Raw genomic sequence first — 25000 nt, 5'->3', positions numbered from 1 at the left:
ATCTAAAAAGGCTTTTGATAAAGTGCCACATGAAAGATTACTATGGAAGTTAGAGGAGAAGGGTGGCTTAAAAGGAAGCACATTGAGATGGATGAAGAATTACTTAAGGGGAGAGAAATAAGGACGATAGTTAAAGATATGAAGTCCAAGTGGAGAACAGTAGACAGCGGAGTGCCACAGGGTCAGTATTGGCACCAATACTTTTTCTCGTATATATAAATGACATGCCAGAGGGAGTGAACAGCTACATAAATCTGTTTATGGACGATGCGAAACTGTGCAGAGTCATTAAACAAAAGAGGATTGTGAAATACTACAGGAAGACTTAAACAAGATCTGGAAATGGAGCAAAAAATGGGAGATGGAATTCAATGTGGACAAAAGCCATGTCATGGAAATGGGAAAAGTGAAAGACGACCAGTGGGAATCTATAAGATGGGAGATGGAGTAGAACTAGAAAAGTAAAAAGGAAAAGGACTTGGGAGTGACAATGGAAGAAAATAATCAACCGGTAAGCCATATTGATAGAATTTTCAGAGAGACATATAATTTGCTAAGGAATATTGGAGTAGCATTTCACTATATGGACAAAGAAATGATGAAGAAATTGATAAGTACTAAAATAAGACCTAGATTGGAATATACAGGAGTTGTGTGGACTCCCCATAAAATGAAACACATAAAATTAGAGACTGCAAAAAATGGCTACAAGAATGGTTCCAGAATTTAAAGGGATGGCATATGAGGAGAGACTAAAGGCAATGGATCTACCAACCTTGGAGCAGAGAAGAGAGAGAGGGGATCTGATACAAGTTTATAAATTGATTAATGGAATGGATGAAGTGGATAATGAGAAACTGATCCTGAGAGAAGAATATGACTTTAGAAGCACAAGATCGCATAGTAAGAAACTAAGGAAGGGACGATGTCTGAGAGATGTTAAAAAATTTAGTTTCCCCAAAGATGTGTTGAGACTTGGAACAGTTTGAGTGAGGAAGTGGTGTCAGCAAAGAGTGTGCATAGTTTTAAAGAAAAATTGGATAAGTGTAGATATGGAGACGGGACCACACAAGCATAAAAGCCCAGGCCCTGTAAAATTACAACTAGGTAAATACAACTAGGTAAATACACACACACACACACACACACACACACACACACACACGCACACGGCCGGGTGGAGATATTTGGGTGTGTCTCCTTTCACGTGTAGCCCCTGTTCACCTAGCAGTGAGTAGGTACGGGATGTAAATCGAGGAGTTGTGACCTTGTTGTCCCGGTGTGTGGTGTGTGCCTGGTCTCAGACCTATCCCAAGATCGGAAATAATGAGCTTTGAGCTCGTTCCGTAGGGTAACGCCTGGCTGTCTCGTCAGAGACTGCAGCAGATCAAACAGTGAATTACACACACACACACACACACACACACACACATGCTAACCCTACCAAATCTTAAGCACACCTGTACACACACTCAGCACACCTACATGCATCCAAACCACCAAAACAACCCTTCAATAATATGCACACAAAAAAATAAATAAATAAATAAATAAAATAAATAAATAAATTACACTAACCATAAAACACAGAAAAAATCACATTAGCTTTCTTTTTTGTAATTTCCTAACAACTCAACTGCTGATGACAATGTAAAACAAACACATCATAACAGTAATGTGATCCTATACAAACTTTTACAGCTGTTCATTGTCATTTACTAAAAACAGTAGCCACCGCATAATTCAGACCAATTCGGCGGAAGGCCAATCCAAGTTATCTAAAAATCAAAGCTACTCAAGGGACTTTTTCTTTCTTTCACAATTTGACCACCTATTATCATTTAACAATTAAAATTCTAAGTGTAAGGCAATGAATGTGATGGCACAGAGCACTGACAGGTACAGGTATAGCACAAATCAATACTGCAAGGCAACAATTTCACTGTATCATCAACATCCCACATGGCACTGACAGCCAAGCCCAGTCAGACCTAGTGGTTATCTGGCTGCCTCAGAGGTCCAGTGGTCAGATCCCTCAAAGCTTCAGAATTCATCTCATTTCCAACATCACTAGTCACCCACACATCCTGCCATGCCCTGCCCTGTATGGTACTGGCTGGCCTTGCCCTTCCTGTACTGTCTTGCCCAGCCTGAAACAAGAACTAGCTGAACCTAACCTAATTAAACCAAAAACAACTAAATAATACTAACTTAACCTAACTAAACCAGTAAATTATCCCAAATAACAACCCCAATCTAACCTAACCAAACTAAATAAAATCAAACTTAACATAACCTTTACTTCATCCTGTAGACACACACACACACACACACACACACACACACACACACACACACACACACACACACACACACACATACACACTCGTTAGCTCAGTGGTTAGAGTGCTGGCTTCACAAGCCAGAGGACCGGGGTTCGATTCCCCAGCCAGGTGGAGATATTTGGGTGTGTCTCCTTTCACGTGTAGCCCCTGTTCACCTAGCAGTGAGTAGGTACGGGATGTAAATCGAGGAGTTGTGACCTTGTTGTCCCGGTGTGTGGTGTGTGCCTGGTCTGAGTCAGGCCTATCCAAAGATCGAAAATAATGAGCTCTGAGCTCGTGCCGTAGGGTAACGTCTGGCTGTCTCGTCAGAGAAACACACACAAACACACACACACACACACACACACACACACACACACACACACACACACACAATTATGTGGAATAGTTATAAAAAAAGAATAGGTTAAACATCTGGAAGAAGAACAGGTTATATCAAACAGACAATTTGGGTCCAGGACAGGACAGTCATGTGTGTCGAACTTATTAAGTTTCTACTCAAGAGTAATAAAAGAACTGGAAAAGCAGAGATGAATGGGTGGGCACAGTATACCTGGACATAAAGAAGGCTTTTGATAAAGTCCCTCATAGCAGAATACTTTGGAAACTAGAGAGCACGGGAGGACTACGAGGAACTTGTTAGACTGGATAAGGGATTATTTGAAGGACAGGGAGATAAGAACTGTGATCAGAGATACATACTCATCTTGGGTAAAGTAACAAGTGGAGTGCCACAAGGGTCAATGTTAGCCAGTTAGTCAGAGTTATGTTTCATATATATGTAAATAACATTCACAATGGGATAAACAGTTATATTAATTTGTTTGCTGATGATACAAAGCTCCTAAGAGTAATCAAAACCCAAGAGGACTGTTTGCTATTGCAGGAAAATGTAAACAAAATCTACGAGAGGAGTAAGAAGTGGAAATTGGAATTCAGTGCCAAGGAATGTCACGTAATGGAACTTGGAAAGAATAAGAGAAGACCAGTATGGAACTATGTGATGGAAGAGGAACAAATAATGAAGACTAAAGAGGAAAAAGATCTGGGAGTGATTATACAGGAAAATCTGAAACCTAAAAACACATAAGATATTTGTATTAACATATAAAATGCTGACTAATATAAGAGTAGCACTTCAATTTATGGACAAAGATATGATGAAAGAAATTATCACAAGCATGATATGTCCAAAGCTGGAATGTGCAGCTGTGGTGTAGTCTCTGAACTCTAAAAAGGATACAAGATTAGAACAGATTCAGAAGATAGCTACAAAGATGGTGCCGGAACTACAGGATCTAACATATGAAGAAAGATTGAAGGAAATGGGACTGCCAATCTTACACAATAGAAGAGAACGAGGAGACCTAATAACACTATAAAATAGTAAATGTTATTGAAAAGATTGACAAGAAAGAACCGAAAGACAGAAAAAGCTAGAAGGACATGTAAAGAAAATTAGGATGAGGCAGTGTGTGAAGGATATTGGAAAAATACAGTTTTCCACATAGAATGGTGGAAGAGTGGAATGAATTGAATAATGAAGCTACAGCACATAATGTGCATAACTTTAAAGAAAAATTGGGTAAAATTCTAGTTTCTGCCCATACTCCCCCCTTCCACCCCCCAACAAGCTTGGGGACAGATGGGAATGTGGGGTTTTGGGTGGGGTACATGAAATGCGTCGGAAATGCGTATTTTTTGCGTAAAATGGAAAAATTCCCATAAAAAGTCTACGGAATTTTCACTGCAAGTTTCCTAATTTTACTAATTTCCGTAATTCTTTATAATACATCCGTTCCCCTATTCTCTACCCACACCCCCCTAACCCCTCCAACAAGCTTGGGGGCCTGTGGGAAACGGGTTTTTTTTTGGGGGGGAAGCCAAAATAGGCGAAATATGGGGGTCCAAAAAAAAATCTAATGACAAAATCCGCCGTTTTCAAGAAAAAATTGAAAAATTTAAAAATTCAAGAATAATTTTCACTGAAATTATCCCTCCCCAGTCCCAGCAAGCTTGGGGGCCTGTGGGGAATCGGGGGTTTTAGGGGGGAAGGCATATTTGAGTGATATATGGACTTTGAAAAATCTAGGGAAATTTCCCCAAATGTTCAAAAATATTCCTAAATATAGGGAAGTTTTACATAACCCTCCCCCCTACAACACTAACCTAACCCTAACATAAACCTAAACTAACGTAACCTAACCTAGCATAAACAACACTAACCTAACCCTAACATAAACCTAACCTACCATATCCTTGCTTTGGGGCAGCTTCCTTCCTCCACACCGGTTCTCTTATAGCTTCACACAATATGCCCTACCTCTACCAATACCCCTCCTCACAATACCTTAACGAAAGGATGAAGGTCCTGGCTGGTACTCTTCTCGATTGTACACTGACTTGCATCGCAGGAGCGATGATTTCCCAGTAATCAAATTCGCAACCTTTACAACTAATGTCACTGGTGGCCATGGCTGAACTGCGCACACAGATGTCTTTGTCTGCCCAGCTGTGCAAATTCCCATTGGCGCAGCTCGTGGTGTTAAGAGGTGGTGGCACGTCATTGGACAAAAGAACTATAGACACAATAAGAATCCTATTCAGCAGTTACCCACAAACCCCAGCTTTAAACAAATGCAAGTCAGTGTACCGCTCATTTCCGAGTGTGATGGAGCTCCGTGGCATGTTGTTGGCATCATGAAACTTGCAATGAAAATTCCGTAGACTTTTTAATGGAATTTTTTTTTTCCCATTTTACGCAAAAAATATGCATTTTCGATGCATTTCATGTACCCCACCCAAAACCCCGCATTCCCACCTGTCCCCAAGCTTGTTGGGGGGTGGAGGGGGGAGTATGGGCAGAAACTAGAATTTTACCAAAAAGTGGATAAATGAGGACATGAAGACAGGACACTATGAGCCCCACTCAAACCCTGTACAATACAACTAGTAAATACAACTAGGTACACACACACACACACACACACACACACACACACAAAGACCACAGTAGCATACTCTAGGAACTTAAGGAAAACACAGCAAGCAGGCATGCAGGGCTCACACATTCATAGCAATGTTCCACAGCACACTATATAAAAAAAACATGGCGCTGCTGTGCAGCGCCCTTTCAAGAAAACTACAAAAATGTCTGGAATTGATACTACTCACAATTTCAGGAAGGAAAATTAACTCGTGATGTACAAAAAAAGTCGAACAAGTCTCTTTTGTTTCCGGTGAAGCGATGATAAACTCAAAAACCCTGAAATCACAGTTAGAGCACTGGGTGTCCATGGTGAAAGTAGTTTGGCAAACGGCAGAAACTGACGTGGTCACGTGGTTCGAATCACCCTCTCTCAAGAGAAACAACTGCAATACTATAAGTAATTCCAGGCATGGCGGGCTCTCATTACACGTCCTATAGTCGAATGTCCGTGATTGGTTTTTGCCGCGATACGTCATTAAGTAATTACCGGCATGGCGGGCTCTCATTGGACGTCCGTGACACGTGATGTATAGACACCACAACTCCCACAGGACCCACAATGCCCTCCTGTAAACAGCCTCAAGAATAAAGGGAAGAAGACGGGGAAACAGCTCGCAGGCCTCCTCTCGTTCCTGACATGGGTGTTGATTTTTTCAAAAGCATCGCTACAAGCCAAGAAAAGCCTGCTGCCAAATTAGCGAAAAAAAAGTCAATTTACAGTTTCACCACAGTTTCTATGGTTGGATAAAACTGCAAATTGAACCCCTCCCCTCAAAAAATATAAATAAATAAAAATAATTTGATAAACGTGAAGTAAAAAGAGTATATTACCACATCATGTCGTTGTTTCATAAGCTACTGACAAGGACCATTAACTATACACCAAAACACCCCTGCCTGCCATCTTCTCCATGTCCTGCTCCTCACATGCCATCGCCCGAGGGAAAACAAATAACACACACACACACACACACATGGTAGGTCAGTGGTTAAAGCCAGAGGACCGGGGTTCGATTCCCCGGCCGGGTGGAGATATTTGGGTGTGTCTCCTTTCACGTGTAGCCCCTGTTCACCTAGCAGTGATTAGGTACGGGATGTAAATCGAGGAGTTGTGACCTTGTTGTCCCGGTGTGTGGTGTGTGCCTGGTCTCAGGCCTATCCGAAGATCGGAACTAATGAGCTCTGAGCTCGTTCTGTAGGGTAACGTCTGGCTGTCTCGTCAGAGACTGCAGCAGATCAAACAGTGAAACACACTAACCCCATACAGATTTGGTTAGGTTAGAGTGACGTTAGACTAACCCCCGGTTCTCCTACAGTTTCGTACAATAAACTCTAGATGGTTTCGGCCACCCTTAAGTTGTTGTTCCTACGTACTATCTACAACATTTACAATAAATACACCTGCCGCAAATGAATACAAACGCTGCATTAGGTCCAGGAATGTGCTGTCTCTCCAGCTTTCTCTTAAGTTCAGCGAGCTGCGGCGAGCTCCGGAGCTTCATCACACTCGGAAATGAGCAGGACACTGACTTGCATTTGTTTATTGCTGGGGTTTGTGAGTCGGGTCGGGTCGGGTTATCTTGGATTGGGTTAGGTTAGGGATAGGATAGGTTAGGTTAGGTTATGCTATGCTATGCTTGGTTAGTGACAGGGGATAATGTATTACATTATAAATTCAACTAACCCCCATAACTAGCCAGTGTGCAGGTGAGCACGCACCAGGCAGCAATAACCAGAGCTAAGCAAGACAGCACAGCGCTGGACTTCATCCAAGCACAGCAACACCACACTTCCACCTTACATTGCCTATTTCTCCGCTGCCCTCGCCCGCCCCCGCACACCCCACCCATGCAGCCCACAGTACCGCAAAAAGCACTGCTTAGCACCAAGGATTCTATTCTTGTATATTCCTTGCTTAGCACTTACCCTGGTGGTAGTGATAGCAGCAGCACCTGTCGCAGGGGCGCCGACATCTTTGTTAAAGACCGCGATGTCTTATCATTATTTTTCATTTAATTTTCTTATTTTTTTAGGGATTTGGAGTTTTCAGTTGCTTTAATTTCTTTTTTTTTCCAATTTCCGTTTGCCAAGTCTGGTCTATTTTTTTTTTTTTTTTTTAATGCTTTATGTGGCTGGGTCTCTCATCTCTTATCTGACACACACACACACACACACACACACACGTCACCGTTATGAGCACCGTAATCAAAGTTAATTCTGCTTCCACTAACATTGTTATACTAATACAAATGAAATATAATAAAGTATAAGCATGTCAAATTACTTAAATTATAAACCATTATTAATGATGCATAGCAAAAAAAAAAATAAGAAAAGAAAGAAAAAAGAATACGAGAGAGAGAGAGAGAGAGAGAGAGAGGGGGGATGGGGTGCGTTGGGCGTGATGTTGCATATTGGTATGAGAATCATGGGGGGTGGGGAAGAGGGATGGGAGAGGAAGGAAGCAGCAGCTTTAGCCAATGACAGATGCCATGAAAAAAGGATGACATGTCAGCTTTGTTATGAATATATATAGGAAAGCTGCTTCATCTAGTAGGGAGCCGATTGTACTAGTGTAAAGCCTGTCAAATGAATTAGGCCGGGAGTACACTAGCGACTCTGTGGCGCCACAAAGCCACAGCATCGTGTGGCGGGGATGTGGTCTCCCATAGGTTTCCATTGTTTTCAAGCTTTGCCGCGCACACTAGCGACTGTGGCTCTCTGTCGCTCATCTCCGCCACAGGCGTGGTGTGGCTTTGTCGCCTTAGAAACAAACTCGAACACTTACAATACCCCGACAGTATACCTAAGATCGCTTCACCATGTAATTACCTCAGTTAAATAATCCCAAACTACACAAAAGGCATCCTGAACTTTATCCCTTTACAATAACATATTACCAAATACTACACCATATTTCAGTCACGAGAAAAGTTATATAAATTACTATACGTGAATCCACTACTTCACACACTCCATTTCTATTCATTAGTAAATCAGGTTCTCTGTGGAAACGTTAGTAAATTGTATTAATTTCCTAGATTTATTAGTTCTGAGTTACATTCCCTGACCATAATGTCAAGTATTGAAGAAAGGCTGTCTACTGCTGTGTTTTGCTATGTCCTATAAAGAGAAAGAAAAATCTAATTTATCAATCATTCTTGTGAGTGAATTTCACACCTACAAATCAGACATGTGTTCCTTTAGCCACCTGAATGTCTCAATTGTCCACTCACTGGCCATAAAATCCATTATTTATTTGTTTTCTTTATTTCATTACACAAAAAGACATCATATAGTAGAGTATTTTCTTTATACAAAATATCTTCCAGATTAATACCATTCAAAACAATGTCATGCATGCAACACCTATACACAACAAAAAATTTACAATAATACTCCTGGTGCTGTTAGCCTACTTTGAGAGATACTGTACTGACACTCTAACAAAGATCATGTGCTGAGCCTTCAGGCAGGCACCTCAAGGCTTGGGTCTCAGTAAGTGGAGAGCAAGTGAGGCCTCGCATCAAACTGACGACACAGTAAGACCGATATTAGCTTGATGACCAACACGGTACAGACAAGACACGGGAATGCACCGCACCGTTAATATTGTCGGTGTTGGCTGTGCGTGACATCACCCTCCTTCACTCCTCAGTCACTTCAGCCTGACGGATGCAACTGTATGCACGTGGACCTCAGTGGTGCTTAGGAACCGCAACATTCAACAAAGGTGGGCTGTGCTAGCCAGCCTCGGAAGACAGTGAAACAGTGGCTTCTTCAAAAAGCTTGCCCAATGATATATAGTGTGTTTGCTACTGCACTTCTAAAATGCTCAGCAACTTTCATAAAATTTACCTCAGGTCACTATCCAATCACAGAATTTGTTACATTTGAAACAAAACACCCTGGATGTACTAACCTATCTTAAAAATTTATGCACTTCTCAGTATACCTTGTTTGATGGCTAAAGTAGGGAGGCCAATCAACATAAATCTTTTTTTTACATACATACAAACAAACTAAACATTGCACTTTTAGATGGCTGGAGAAACGGTTCAGATTGTGGGTGTGCTGCAGTTCTTTGTGTCGCACCCTCTCCACACCCCACCCCTCCAGGAGACAGTCACCACCACCAACACCTAGCTATGGGTGGCAGGGGACAACATAAACAGTTCATGTGGCCAGGTATTGCTGTGAACAATTCCATAATATACCTTGATAGACACTGCTAGACATTTTGGGTGTTTTAAGCAATAAAATCTTAACCTTTTCACAAGTCACAGTGAAACAAAGTCTTGCTGTTTGTTAGTTGCAATGTGCATGTTTCTTTTTTTTTCTAGTTAGTCACTATTCCTAGCAACTCTATCTTCAGCATATTTGGCAAAGACCACAAGCAATGCTTGCCTGAGTAGATGTTCTTTAAAAAGTCACAGGCCTCAGGAAAAAAAGCGACATAGTTCTTACATATACTTGCACTTGAAAAATTATTGTTAAAGCTTAAAAAGAATCTACATAACTACATCTGGTGGAAAAGTATTAAAATGGCTCATCAGCTGCAACAGGAGGCTTGAGGCTTATAAAGAACACATACATAATACAAGCACTTCTGAGTGCTAACAGTAATACTAAGAAGTAACACTGAAAACAGCATATAATGGCTATCACTTAGATCTTTATTCTTACCCTAGAGTAGTGAGATCAGACGGACCCTTATTTTGACGGCATGCGGCCCCGGGCAGAACCTGTCCTGCCATACACTACCCGTCAACATCACAACACTAGAGCTGGGCTGAAGCTGGAGCTAAAGTTGTGGCCAAATTGAGCAGCAACAAGTGTCCATTTATATGAACAGGAGGCAGGTGTGGAGCTCTGGTGCCAGGCAGGTGGGTGGGCTGCCCCTGCCCTGGCTCTTTGCCGTCACTATGTGAACACTGGGACTGTGCAGCCCCTGGTCTGGGGACAGTAAGGGGTGGGGCAGACCCATGGAGGCTTGGGTCTGAATTACAAACCACATTTCTCCCTGTATCCCAGGCCACATTCACACGATAATCACAATGATAAAAATAAAGTCATCTCTATATTGTGTGATTGTCAACATTGGAAATCAATTTAACCACATTATAAAAATGTGTTATAGATTAACAAAATTTCCATACATTATACTAAACATTTAAAGCATACAATATAGCAATGACAAATGAGGGAGAGGCAATACACAGGCTGAAACACCAGTAATTGCTTCAAGAATTTTTTACATCATACAGTATATATATATATATATATATATATATATATATATATATATATATATATATATATATATATATATATATATATATGAAATTGATTTATAATTTTTACTTCACATAACAGAAACACAGGCCTCTACTTCAGTTTGCCATAATAATATACAGTACAAATAGTTAACCCACACCACTGCTGTGGCTGGACCAAAACATCTTTTATAATGAGATCACAAGAACTAAACTACAGATGCCTTCCACTGCACCAGACCAGAACCTGATGGGTGGCCAGGGCAGGAAGGGGCAGAGACTGTGGTGAGGCACCGGCCACTAGTGGTGGTACACTGTGTACAGGAGGAGACACTGATGCCTTACATCTATCAGTATGCTGGCTGGCAGGAACACCATCACCAATTCTTGTGATGAAGCAAGACTTTGACTTGTATACTTCTCAACAAAACACACAACTGGGGAAATGCCTCTTGAGGTTAACTTTTAATCCATAAGAGAAATGATTTGGTAAAACCTCCTGACAGGGTTGAAAGACACAAGCTGTGTGGCGGAGATCACCGTAGTCTTGGCAGGATAATATAGTCATGTGCTACAGCTTGTCAGGTCAAGCTTAATAGTATTGTCTAGAACACTACTATTTTCTGAGCAAATTTAAAATATCTTAGCCTATACTTTTTAAATTTTCTTCCGATAAAAAACATATGTACCTCTATTCACATTACAATATGTAACATAGCACGTGCCTTCAGGAAGAGACCTCTTTCATAACATAGAGATTTACAGCCAACATAGTTTTGGAAAACAGGGAAGATTTGTGGTGAGTAGAAAAATAGTTATATTTAGAATTTGAACAAAACTTATACTTTGTTCTATACACATTATTTGTGCTCTTGAAAGACTTGGGACGCAAGAGGACAGGGTGGGAGACAGTGAGCCCACAGCCCTGAGTCTGATTCAGGATACTACACTTGTAAGAGGAACCACAAAAACCAAGGCCGTGTACAGGGTACTACTTATGAGGACATTACAGTTTGTGCAACCTGCTCATGCATTTATGTCTTCAGTAATTTCTGCTTATGGAAATTAGGGACATGAATGCAATTCAGTTACTGTGGCTGGTAAAGTATGGGGCAGTCAGGTAGTTATAGAACAAGGAAACATCTGCTAATTGACAGATGATTTTCAACACTGCCAAGAGACAATGATTTGTGCTGTTGCTTAGAGGAAACTTGTGCTTGTGACTACTGTGTGTGTGTGTGTGTGTGTGTGTGTGTGTGTGTGTGTGTGTGTGTGTGTGTGTGTGTGTGTGTGTGTGTGTGGAAGAGGAAACACTTAAAAGAGGCCAGGAATCACTTCACAGTAATCAAGTCCACTGTCTCAGCTGACGATGCTTCCTCTTACAAATACAGTCTTTGCCAGACAACAAAATTTCTCAAGAATATAAAATTAACTAACAAACTATAAAATCACTTCTATTATATGGGTTTAATTGTTCTAATTAGAGATGTAGTCAACCAGGCGATCCTTAAAGAACTCTGGAGCAACACAAATGTTACCTTATGACAATAACCTTAGGTTAGAATTACCAACTATTTGGATTGATATTGCAGAAAATAGCCAATAAGTATGAGAAACTTCAGGCCACACTGGCAGCTAATAAATATACCTTAATCATCACAGGCCCAGCAAGGAAGGTCACTGGCCAGGGTGCTTGATAGATCTCAACTCTCCTAATATCACATTCAAGTAAGGCATGTGTTCTAATGTATTTAGTAATTCTTGATATGCCTGAGGGACGTCCGCAATTGATTTCAGATGAAAAGTAAAGGAAAAAATTATATAAAGAGGAGAGGAATGGCATTGTGAAACACAAATTCAAGCCGAGCATTAGTTCAAGAGGCACATGTACACACACAACACACACATACAGACATACAGACATGCACACGCAGGTATCGAGCGTATACAAAGAACAAGTACATTTTCTGATTTCTGGCTTTCCTTAGTTTCTTTTCTGCATTAGCCAGGCCTGCACTGACCTAGAACGATGCCCAAATGTATGTTTGCTGAGCTCCAGGTGAACACAATCTTGATTCCCTCAATACCGAGAAAGTAATACTGTGGACGGCACCTTGGGGGGATGGGGACGAGGAGTAACGGAGGAGGAAATAACGGTGTCAGCTGAGCAGCAGGGAGAGTAAAAATGTCACACCCAGCTAAGCCCTCAGAGTACTACTCTCCCAACTAAGTTATATAAAAATACTGCATTTGAAATCAAATCAACAAATGGCATTGGAAAGAGCACAGCAAAATCATAAGTAGAATAAGTTAGTAAAGACTGCATTTCACCCCTGGACATTGTAATACAGAGATCAATCATGATATCAACGACAGTCATAACGATACTTGTAATGATAACAATAACAATGATAATCATAATAATGAGAATAATAATGACAATAATAATGATAATGATAAATAATAAAATTAGTGTAGGCCAAATAAATTAACAATAAAAAAGCTGAAGCAGAACACACGCTTACAAATAAATTTGAAAAGAAAAGAACGTATTAAAACTTATTAACTACGATATAAATATGATGATAATACTTGTTCCTTGATATTTCAGTTGCAGTATCACTGGTAGTAAGAATACAACAGGGAAAACAAACCAAAAAACAAAATAATGACAGTGCAAGCTGCTTTCTGACTGTAGCACAGCACTATGTGAGAGAGAGAGAGAGAGAGAGAGAGAGAGAGAGAGAGAGAGAGAGAGAGAGAGAGAGAGAGAGAGAGAGAGAGAGAGAGAGAGAGAGAGAGAGAGAGAGAGAGAGAGAGAGAGAGAGAGAGAGAGAACGGTAAAAGAATGGAAACAGCAAGACACAGCAACTATAACACAACCCATCATAACTAAGAGTGTGTTATAAAAATGAGAAAAAAAACATACATCAAAACACAAGATAAGTGGAAGAGTAGAAAGAGGAGGCTAATGAGACCTCAGCAGACTCACAATAAGTCCATGAATCATGGGTGGTGCTTCCCGGCCTGACACACGGGCAAGGCTCAGAGGGAAGTCATGATATTTCCTTTCACCGGAGGAATGAGTGACAGCATGCTTGAGGCTTTCCTAGGATACCCATAGGGAAGATAGTCATTGCAGAGTGAGGTTGAGGGTGGGACTTTATGGTGACAGGTGAGCAGAGTTATTTGAGGGTAGTTCTGCAAATCTGCATAACACATTTACAAAAAAATCTGATTGGTAAAATAAAAGAGAAAAATCACAGAACTTGAAACTGGCAACTCCCTTATCCAGATGGAGATGCACAAGACAAAATCAATAAAAATGCAACAATAAAAAATTGGGCAACGCAAAACTGTAAGCTTTGTAAGGACACAATGTGCAACGATCAATTTTGACTGGCACTTATTCACCTTTGGACGAGCAAACGATAAATAACAATAACTTGCAGCACTGGTGATTTCTTTGCTCAGAGGGAAACTGTATCAAAGAATCATTCATACATTAAAAAAATTATATATAGTAGTCCCTAGAAATGTGGTTCCTTAGCTGGTGGAGTGGGAGCGTTTCCTCTTCCAACAGTCGGGATCAATCTTTTTCCTCTCCTCTGCCTGAGCTCGAGCCTCGGCATTAAAGGTCTCTCGGTCCTCTTCAGCCAGCGACTTCCACATCACACCAAGGAGCACTGAGATAGCCCTGCCAGACCAAACAAAGAGTAGTGAACACACAGATAGGGGTTTCTTTTGAGAGTTGAGAAGCTTCAACACTGTCCTGTTTGTTTGTTTTCCTTCCATTCTCATATCATTCTATTAACATATTCTTTACTACTGCATTCCCTTACTAAGCCAGAATGTTTGCCAGACATCACAACACACAGTTTAAAACAAAATAATCTCAATCTAAAATGACAGAAATAGCTATGTATCTGTTTTGAGATTCATGTCAACTTCATATCATCAGATGCATTATGTAAAATCAAATTACTCTTGACACAGCTTCAAAAGATAAAACCAAGTACAAGTGCATATGAAATGCACAGGAGCACACACACACACCTGTTGTCTTTGCCGGGGTACTGCTGGATGAGCTTCAAACGGTGGTGCTTTGCAAATAGCATAAAACCATTCATGGGCCGCCGAGCCCTGACCCCCGCCCCCTCCATGGACCCAGGAGGTGGTCCTCCCGTGGCAGGTCCCCCACCCCGAGCCCCCTCCCTGTTCTTTTTGGAGGGTGAGGCTGGCGGGGAGAGGAAGACTGTGCGGTGGGTGTGTGGGGGGAAAGTGGCACTAGGAGGAGCAGAGTATGCTCCAGCGCCTCCTTCAAGTGGGTCGTCATTGAAGTCAAACCTGAAAATACATCGGCACTAAGTGTTTGACCATCACTGATCCTAATATCAACACCATTGTCTTTTGGTTCAAGTATTTGTATCTCAAACTCAAAAAAAGAATACCCACAACAATATTCTCCATTCACCAAAAATGTAGAGCCTTGTCAATATCACAATGCTCTCTAGAACATCATAACAAACTTTACTTTCCTGCATCAATCAAGAGCAACATAACACCAGCTGCCAGGCATAGAATTCTTTACCTATATCTCCAAAGATTATACTTATATATGGATACTAGAACAACTTAGCTTATATTGCCTGAAATTATCTGAAAACATGACTTTGCCCTAATAGTAGCAATAGCAGCAATCATACAAGCAGTGGTCATAAGAAGGCAAATAGTAAGATGTAGTATCAAAATTGTCTGAAAATGCAACTTTGTCCCAATAGAACCAATTATAAAAGCAGTAGTCAGAAGGCAAACAGTAAGACGTAGTACCAAAATTGTCTGAAAACTCAATTTTGTCCCAATAGAAGCAATTATAAAAGCAGCAGTCATAAGAAGGTAAATAATGTAGTACCTCTTCATGGCATCAGTGAGGTCAGGTGTGACGACAGGGATGGGGTCTGGGTGGTCTCTGGGTGGTAGGGGGGTAGACACACATCCCCCTCCTGGAGCTGCTGACAGGGGAGACTGTAGCGCTCTGTAGTCCTCTCAGGGAACACACTGCACCAACCTGGACATCATTTTAAAAGAAAGTCAATAATGCAATAATTTTTTAACATGTACATATTACATTTGTACCTAGTGTTACTTCCCCACACCAATGATTCCTTGTCAGTGATTGAATCTTTTAAAAGTGCTTCATAAATTCAAAGCACTATCCTTCTATATAATTTGAGGTCTTATGTACAGAGGTTACAAATTGGATGAGTGTTTACCTCTATCTCCTTCCAGACTATCTCTCTCTCTCTCTCTCTCTCTCTCTCTCTCAAGATGAAAATACAATATAAATGTTAACAGAGAAGGAATATAAAGGAAGAAATAAAATTAAATATGATTAATAAGAGCAAACCACCTCCTCACCTTTTCCGTGAACATAGAATGGGTGGTCTGGCGGCGTCACCACCATGATGTCCTCTTGCTGCACCACCACAGGCCTAAAGTACAGCTGGCAGTAGGATGGAGCAGCCATATGGGGTGTTGGCCCTTCATGGAGGATGCGCATCAGGTGGAGGCCGTGTGGAGCGTAGCGCTGTTGGTGGGTGCGCTCCAGTTGGCCAAGCTCTTCACTCATCTTGGCCCCAGTCACCTGGCCCCCTCCACCCAGCACAAAGTGAACCCGCACCCCAGACATGAACACAGACCACACATTGGTGGGCCACTGGTGCCCTGAGGTGGGCTGAGGGGACATGGACGTAGGGCAAGGAGAAGATCCTGGCCCTAGCCTGTCAGCCAGCCCATGCCCACCTAGTCCTTGAGGGCCCATGGTGGGGTGGGGATGTGGAGACATATGATGGGGGGAGGGCATGTGTGGGGAAGGCATGTGGGGGGAGGGAGCATGGGAGTAGGCATGGCACTCAGCCATCGTCACCTCATTTTCCAGTTCCTCCCGCGATGAGTTGAGGGAGGAGGTAGAAGGATGTGAGGGAGCTGGGGAGAGTAGTGAGGAGGGCAGCCCACTGACAGCTGCAGTAGAGAGGTTTAAGGGACCCTGGGAACCAGAGAGGTCCCCTTGGGCCATGGATGTTGCCCCAGGGTTTCCATCACCAGAGTTTCCCTCGCTGAAGGAGAATCGACTGGTGATGACAGGGATAGCTGAGTGGGGGTGTGGGGTGTGAGGAGTGTGGGGGGTGGGCAGGCCTGGGATCCTTAGTGAAGACGAAGAGGAGGATGAAGAGGAGGATGGGGCTCCTGTAGTCTGGTCCCGGATCTCTGCGGTGCAGCGGATCACTCCCTGAGAGGTGTTGGCTGGCAGCTGGAGCCCATGCACCTCCAGCTGGAAGGACCAGCTGTGTGCTCTGTGCGGGGAGGTGGTGTGAGGCAACCTTGGGAGGCACACTGGGCAGACAACACAAAATAACTAAACACTTTTTGCTGCTGCTACAAGTCAATCTATGAGTCACACCTTTCAGCCAAACTTTCCTTCTGAACACATGTTTACCTTAACACATTTCCACCATGTGTGAATGCATTCCTAATATATTTAAATCTTTCATAAGAAGTGTTTGCACAGAATGGTTAATCATATAACCTTATAATGACCATACAGAGAGAGGAACATAACAAAACATCCTATCATCAATTCCCACGGCAAAGCTGTACAAAATATCAAAGAACCAAGACAAGCACCTCCCAGCATGCTGCTACTAAATACCTGGCAGCTCACCTTTTCCTGAGAGGCAGACTCTTCTGGGTGAGAGGAGAGCGGGGGCTGGTAGTGTTGATGGCTGCAAACTCTGGTATCATGGCCTCAGGCTCCAGGTTCCTCTTACTCAGGTCCAGTGGCGGAGGGACAGGACGCAGCTGAAGGAAGGGGGCCTTGTGGTTAGCCCAATGGAAACTAACAAAAAATGTTGATCTCAACAAAGACCTATCACACATATGTCATCCATGTGTTGTGTAAGCACAAGGCACCACGACTTCTGTTTGTCAGTTACACAAGTCATCAAATGAGTAAATAAATTACATTTACTCACTGCTTGTAATCTAATTTCAGTGCACCATGGCTAAACCATTACCATCTACAAAAATAGCTACACGTATGAATGTTGCACAAACCATCTACATTAGTAACAAGAGTTAATTCACCAACATTTTCTTTCAAGGCATCATAAATATTTTCACTCATCCAAAAGGTCACCATTGCATCACCAAGGTTGACAGAGTGCTACCTCCTGGATGGGTAAAGGAACTGCCCTTCAATGAACTTGAACAAATAGACAATAAGTAACATCAGTAGAAAAATTTCCCTTTGATATTGTTATCAGGTGCTAAGGATAGTAAATGTCACAGGTTGCTTTATTCAGTAACCCCATGGGAAATCACCCACTTCCTCTGGGAAAACCCCGTGGCTTGCTGGAATGTGCTTTTATTCACAGCTTTATCATATCTTCTCACACACCTCTAACTACACACTGCACATCCTAACACAACATAAAACCATGTGATAAGCCTCCCTATGTATAAATATAGCAGGTGCCTCAGACAGTTTAGTGAAGGAAACATTAAAAGCTACTTAATTACATACAAAAGGAAATGTACCATTGTTTCCACTTAAGTAAATGAGAACTATGTCTACACGAGAATAATACAAACAAGGCTGCCAGTAAAATAGAATGAACTATTGAAAGAAGATTGCATGTCATTACCAACACTTACCTCTGGGACACAAGTTAATTCCCTCATCCTGTTGTGCTCTCTCTCTCTCTCTCTCTCTCTCTCTCTCTCTCTCTCTCTAACACAAGATGTACTGGTAGCTCACTCTCCACAGCCAACATAACTTTTTGCTTACATCCTGTCTCTCTCTCTGTCTGTCTGTCTGTCTGTCTGTCTGTCTCTCTCTCTCTCTCTCTCTCTTATTCTATTCTCAATCTATTCTTGTGACCTCTTTTTCAACAAGTCAGTCAGTACCCTCTAACTTACTGTTTCCTTTTCTGTCAACCTTAATAATTTTCTGGATGTTACTATCTTCTACACACATTCTCTGATTCTCCTCTTCCAAACTGCACACATATAAATGAACTACAAAAGAACTTGCTAGTGTCTTGAGGTTAATATGGTTGATATGGCACATGACTTCACCTAATTTACTCCGAGCATGTTCCTGAATCCCCGAGTTAAGATAAGGAAAGACTGAGACCACACCACAGAATAAACAACTGTAAAGTGAAGTTAGAGATGGATATTTCTTTTACTGTTAAAGACAATCGATAAGTTTTTTCAATATATCAACGAAGTGTTATAATTACTACCTTATATATCCTCCTTGCATGATGAAAACCTGGCAGGCAACTTGAATGACAAACATCAACTAATCATTTTAATGACAACTCCTAACAATCTTAATAAAAAGACCTTCTCCTTCTATTCAAACATTTTCACTTCAACTAATACGAAGACTACTCATGAGGAGACTAGCATTTCTTTGACAAAACTCTATTAAAGAACTCTGAGAAAAAAAAATAATAAACTGAAGTGAATGGAAGAAAGGTGAAGAACATATGTTAGCCAGTATAGTTATAAAACATGGCAGTAAATCATAATTACACCTCATCCACTAATACTTTCCTCATTTAAAGCCAGCCACCTTCTCTCTCTCTCTCTCTCTCTCTCTCTCTCTTTCTCTCATGCATAAACTAACAAAACTAGAACTTCCTATGCATTCTTAATCCATTTTCATCTTGTTCTTATTTCTCACCACAACAATGTACAAAATACTGCAAAATAATGAATGAGCAGTTCTTTTGAAGCAGTACCTAGACACAACAGAGGATGCATTGTGGTAATAAAGTAGGACAATAATTATGTATACATTTATACTTTTAGTGTCATTTGAGGTAAAATCCTTGCTAAATACTCTTTTGTTGAGGCTTCCTCCATTGTTTTCAGATTTCTAGTCATTTATTTTCATGCTGTCAACAAGTATAAGAAAACTCTCTCTTAACCATTTTATAAATAAGAAGGGAAAGTTGGCCAAGGGCAACAAAAAATTTTCAAAAATGCCCACTTAATAGCCAGTCCCCTTGCAGGTCCAAAAGAGTTACCCAAAAGAAAGAGATAAATGTCTTGAAACCTCCCTCTGAAATGAAGGCAAGTCATAGGATGCTGGAAATCAAGAAACAGGTAGGGAGTTACTTAAATAAAATTTAAAAATTAAAAAAACTGGGATTTTCTAAAAGCTCTACAATACAAACCCCAATAAAAATACCAAATAATAACAATAAACACACTAAAACAGACTTAACACCTAAAAATATCAAGTCCCTGTGAGAATCCAATATGTGACAGTCAGGAGAACGGCAAACAAAACCTCACAACATTACCACAGGGACGAAAAAAAGCCATTGACTTGCACCTCACCTTGCGTTTGATGCTGAGGTCCCTCGGCTCCTCGGAGGACGGGAGGTGTGAGCCGTCGGGACACATGCCCCCCAGGAGAACTGGCGACATGCGCTCCTCCTTCATGTCGTGGTTCATGGTGGTGGTGCTGCAGCTGTGGGTGAAGAGAGGCATTACTGAGAGAGAGAGAGAGAGAGAGAGAGAGAGAGAGAGAGAGAGAGAGAGAGAGAGAGAGAGAGAGAGAGAGAGAGAGAGAGAGAGAGAGAGAGAATGGTCGACTTTAATATGATAGGCAATGCACTAAGTGATAAAAAAAAAAGACAATGAATGCATAAAAAACAGAGCAACAATGGGCAGACAAGTGAAAGAAAAAGAATTAACAATACAAGAACCTGCTACAGCCAAGGAACACTAGAAAGACAGTATTCTAAGTGTTCCTAACTCAATTTAAACCAAAGCAAGTCTCCTTTAAGGCTCCTGATACCCTAAACCATTTATAAAACATATCTAGGATGCCAACAAATAGCATCACTTCTCTGATCTCACTTTACTGCTCTCCATTTCCATTTCTAATAACTGATGAGCATTATATAAGGTTTGAGGAGCAGTGTCTGCATATTAAGGGCTACAAAAGACAGACTCCATTGCATGAGGTAAAGTTAATATGGTACTCAAAACCTGCAGGCATTTTGATGGGTCCCATTGCCAGCTTAATGAACATTCTCCATCAGTGTGCTCAGCCTTGTAAACTGTGCTGTGCTTCTCCAAATAAGAAAAATACAAAAAGGCTGGTAATGCAAGGCTTGGTGAGCAGTATGCCGGGGAAATAGTGAGGTGGGCATCTTGATAACATGTTCCCAGAAAATAATTGGACAGTTTGTGCTCAATGAAATTTGCACCTTAGTACACCAACCAAACATTTGCATTGTATTATGAGAAGAGCAGTTTAACTATATGAGAGGAAGAGTGACATGGCAGAGGAACAAAAGTGGTGCCGCAGGATGTGCACTATATGCCTACACTCCTGGGGTGCCACACAGCTGCCAGGAAAGAGAAAATAAAAAAATACTAGCTACAAACTCAATGCTAAACAATGATACACTGGCATTTCACTGTAAATGAAGAGGAAAGAGATGGAGAAAAGAAGAGAAAAAAAATGTAACAATGTCAGCTATTATTCCAGATAGCTACAATAAGCTTTGTTTGGCAAAATGCATTTCCTGTCCAGTTATTCCCAATGAAGGAAAACAGAATAACATCCAGTGACTCTTCCTGACCAATACAAGCCTTAAAAACTCTAAAACACACACACTGACTTGGTGTTGGATCAAAGGAAGATGGAGGCATTCATATCTACCAGCAATTTCAATACAAACACATGCGAAAATAATCAAAATCCTTGAATCTTTCTTTTCAATGACAATTTTCATACTTGAAATAAAAAGAAAAACACACTATATGAGTTCAAATATTTAGCTGGTACTTTCCCTGTAATGGAGATAAGTCTGATAGGTATTCATCATGTTGCATATCTACAGGTGAATTTCTACCGCGAATAAAAAGTTTTCCGAGACAATTTGCTACCAAACACGATCCCTATTGAAGACAGTAATTTATATACATAATACTGGTTTCTACAGGATTTATTCATCACTATTTGTTCAGGAATGTGAGCTGTTTTTGCAGATGGATCCGGCTTGTCTAATATGACCTGTTTATTACAACCATCCTTCATTTCTTAATCTCTGCCAGACTTCAGAACAAACTGTATTCCTTCCACTATCCCTTTTTGTGATTTACTCTCTTTATGGGAAGCTGCTGAGTAATTTTCGAACTTGAATGTCTTCATCTCTCAGACACTGTGCTATTTCCCAAATCACAAGGCCTTAACCAACTGTACACCTTCCCTTACTTCTGATGGTTCTTTTTTTTTTTCATGGCAAGTCATTAAGTAATTTCCTAAATAACTGATCTAATCCTAGTATTCACCATACTGACTTTCTATTAAAGAGATGCACATGTGGGTGATTTGACTCTTTGCTTACTTTCCCCATCCATTGCAATGTTGAGTAAAAGCAAAGCAAAGAAGACTCCAGACTGTGGTGTGTGCTGGAAACAGGCAGTGTCAACCCTTAGTCTTTATAACCAAACTGGGAATATCAAAATCTCCTTAAAAGGAAGTAGATTTGCTTTTGAGTTTTAACATTATGTATGGGCAGATCTTTTGTACTGAATTATATCTCTGCATTACTCATAACCCTTTCTTAATCAATAATTCTCTTGCACTCATTAGAGGAGCCTAAATGATTAAGACATTTTTATATAAGAATAAAATGCCAGCAAAAAACTTAGTCTATTAAAGTGAGACATATCAAGGTTTATTCTGTAACAAACTCAATTAACACAGCCAGTCTCATCAACACCACACCTTGAACAAGAAATAGGAACTTGTGCTAAAAAACTAAATGGTGCATTCTTCACACTCTTTTTCTAAGTATGTCAAGTCTGCTAGTCTCTTGTTTGTTCCTAGAGATCTATGTACATGAGGTGGCAGCAAAATAAATCAGCATTTTAACATGCTGAATCATCACAATTTCCTTTCAGCCTGTAGCACAGACCTAGCTACCCTGTCACTCTGCTCTGCTCACAGCACCTCACACTACGGTGGTCCCTGCAACACATGCAAGCTGTTATACATTGCCATTTTGCCTTGTCACAATTTCTATCTAGAAGTTTAATTTATGGATTGTATTATCTGAATAGACACCGAGGCATTTACTTAATGTTCCTATGCACTTCGACCAACACAGTGTGCATCAACCATCATCAAGTCTTCAGATTTATATCAGCTAATCTACGACAGGAAAAATAGCATTGAAAATAAAAATTACGCATGTAAATAGTAAAACAACTTATTAGATGAAAACTAATGCAAATACTTAATGCTTTCTATTCTGAGTGACTAAAGCCTCAGCTTAATAAGAGTAAAATTAATGACATATTGACAAAGACTAATGAAAGAACATATGTCAGCACAACTGAAAAAAAATAAATAAATAAAAAGTAGTAATATAAAAAAGGCAGATAAATAGTTTTTTTGATAACTAATTAAGTGCTTCAGTTCCCTCATTCACTATGGCTAAAGCTGCTTTCCTTCCCTGCCCCATGAACACACACACACACACACACACACACACACACACACACACACACACACACACACACACACACACACAACCCAGCCAACTTTATACCATGAAAAACACAAATATAATCTGTCGTGCATAGCCAGCAAGTCACAGCAGAATCCTCTCATTGATACTGCGACAAGCTCAGGCTTCAGCATGTCAAGCAGAGATGACTTACGTTTGCATTACTTCCTTATCCTTTTTACCAACACGAAAAAATTTTACTTACACTGCAGACAACATTAGAATAACACCACTCTCTCCATTCTACTCCACATCTTATCATTACCTTGTAGTATATGCCGGGCTCAAGGCACACCACACCAACACTTGATGTGGACCTTTGTGCCTCACAGATATAGCACAGCTTCACTATAATGTACATACTTATCAATATCACAAATATTTGAGCAAATATGATAATTAACCTGAGCCAACAACAGTGATACATTACTCCATTTCTTGACCTTTGACAGTTTTCTGAACCTAACTGGATTTTTGGCACTGCTCACCTTGCATTATGGTTAGTTTAGACCAATGGAAGTAGAACCAACATGAACAATTTTGCTATTCAATAATTTCACTGGCGATTTAACATTTTCCTTTTTTCACACGTCCAGCATGAAAGAAATAGGTGTGAAACGATTACTCGCTGCATTACGACAAGCAAAGAAAAAATCATGCACACCCTTACAGTTGTATTCACGCTGATACTTGCTGCAACACTCAGCCTCACACACACACACTCTCTAAAAAAGAATAACTTAGGGCCAACTGTGGCCTCACAACTACACTTTGCAATAACAGCCAACAAAACAGACAGCACAAACACTGACCAGTAAATATAGCAAGTGTTAAGCATGAATAAGTTTGATGGACTTTATAATTGGGCATCCTGTTATTGGCCTACACTAGGATGTAAGATAGGAGATAAATCTGTTTGTGCAATCTGAGACTGATATCTGCTGGCTCAAAGTGGAAAACCAGCTTTGTATATTTGCTTGAGATAAGAAATAGACAATGAAAGATGAGGAGATGAGATGGAATAGGAAAAATAAACAAAATGAATTAGAAAGGAAGTCAAAGAGCAAGGGATAGATAAAGATGGAGAGAAAATAGTTTTAACAAAAATCACCAACAGATGAAGTAGAGTTAAAACTATGAAACTGCAAAAATGTGACGAGTAGGGAACAGAACACAAAAAATTATCTATGAGATACAAAACTAACCAGCCACACTAAATCTCATACGTTCTGGAAGGCACAGAAGGAAAACTATGAAGAGAAACTTTGCCAGTACATGTGACCCAACACCAGACCACCAGTACTTACTGTTCTAAGGCACCAGGAGGAGAGGAGAGTCAAGGAGACAAACTGGATGAAGTATTAAGCTGTCCACATCTTGCCCCACCAAATCATGAGCACAGATCCACCACCATGTCTCTGTTTCCTTACGATTATTTCCTTAGTCTTATGTCAGCAGTTCCCGGCTTTCACTGAGCTCATTTTAAGGCTTGACTGAATACCCATGTAGCCTTAACGGAGTGTGGGCGGCATGGCAGAAGGCGAGGGAAGAGGCAGTGAGGAAGGGAAAAAAAAAAGGGGGGAGAGACCGAGAGAGGGAGAGACGTCCGCCGCCTCTCAGTCACTCACTCACTCTCGCCCCAGAACCAAAACAACGGGCCTGCTGAGCCACCCCGAGGGGCTTCCAGTATTATTCCCGCTCCAAAGGGGATCCTGCGGCACACTGATCCTCCTTGGCGGGTCCACTACACATGGCCCGGTTTGTCACACAGCTCTCCGGGTGGTG

The 25000-nt window shown here is 41.0% G+C and overlaps 1 protein-coding gene and 1 long non-coding RNA gene across 8 annotated transcripts in view; both read right to left on the bottom strand.

Annotated features, from left to right (window-relative positions):
* The window catches only part of LOC123513598, a 32649-nt gene extending 25243 nt beyond the window's left edge, over positions 1 to 7406 (bottom strand). The window contains exon 1 of one of the 7 annotated variants that reach the window (XR_006677403.1): positions 7261 to 7406. This is a non-coding gene — a long non-coding RNA (uncharacterized LOC123513598). The other 6 variants (XR_006677407.1, XR_006677406.1, XR_006677409.1 and 3 more) reach the window with 6 other exon arrangements.
* Positions 7407 to 11826: 4420 nt separating this feature from the next.
* LOC123513506 (HMG box-containing protein 1-like) overlaps positions 11827 to 25000 on the bottom strand; it is a 13251-nt gene continuing 77 nt past the window's right edge. The window contains 8 exon segments of the mRNA XM_045270705.1: positions 11827 to 14307; positions 14667 to 14957; positions 15523 to 15562; positions 15565 to 15678; positions 16029 to 16963; positions 17332 to 17468; positions 20025 to 20157; positions 24523 to 25000. The exon segment at positions 24523 to 25000 is cut by the window's right edge and continues 77 nt beyond it. Coding sequence (XP_045126640.1) covers positions 14157 to 14307; positions 14667 to 14957; positions 15523 to 15562; positions 15565 to 15678; positions 16029 to 16963; positions 17332 to 17468; positions 20025 to 20141 — 1785 coding nt within the window. The 5' untranslated portion in view covers positions 20142 to 20157; positions 24523 to 25000 and the 3' untranslated portion in view covers positions 11827 to 14156.

Source organism: Portunus trituberculatus, chromosome 36 (assembly GCF_017591435.1).
Source record: "Portunus trituberculatus isolate SZX2019 chromosome 36, ASM1759143v1, whole genome shotgun sequence".
In the NCBI taxonomy this organism is placed as follows: domain Eukaryota; kingdom Metazoa; phylum Arthropoda; class Malacostraca; order Decapoda; family Portunidae; genus Portunus; species Portunus trituberculatus.
Note: the sequence above shows the minus strand (reverse complement) of the source record. Positions and strands in the feature narration are given on the sequence as shown.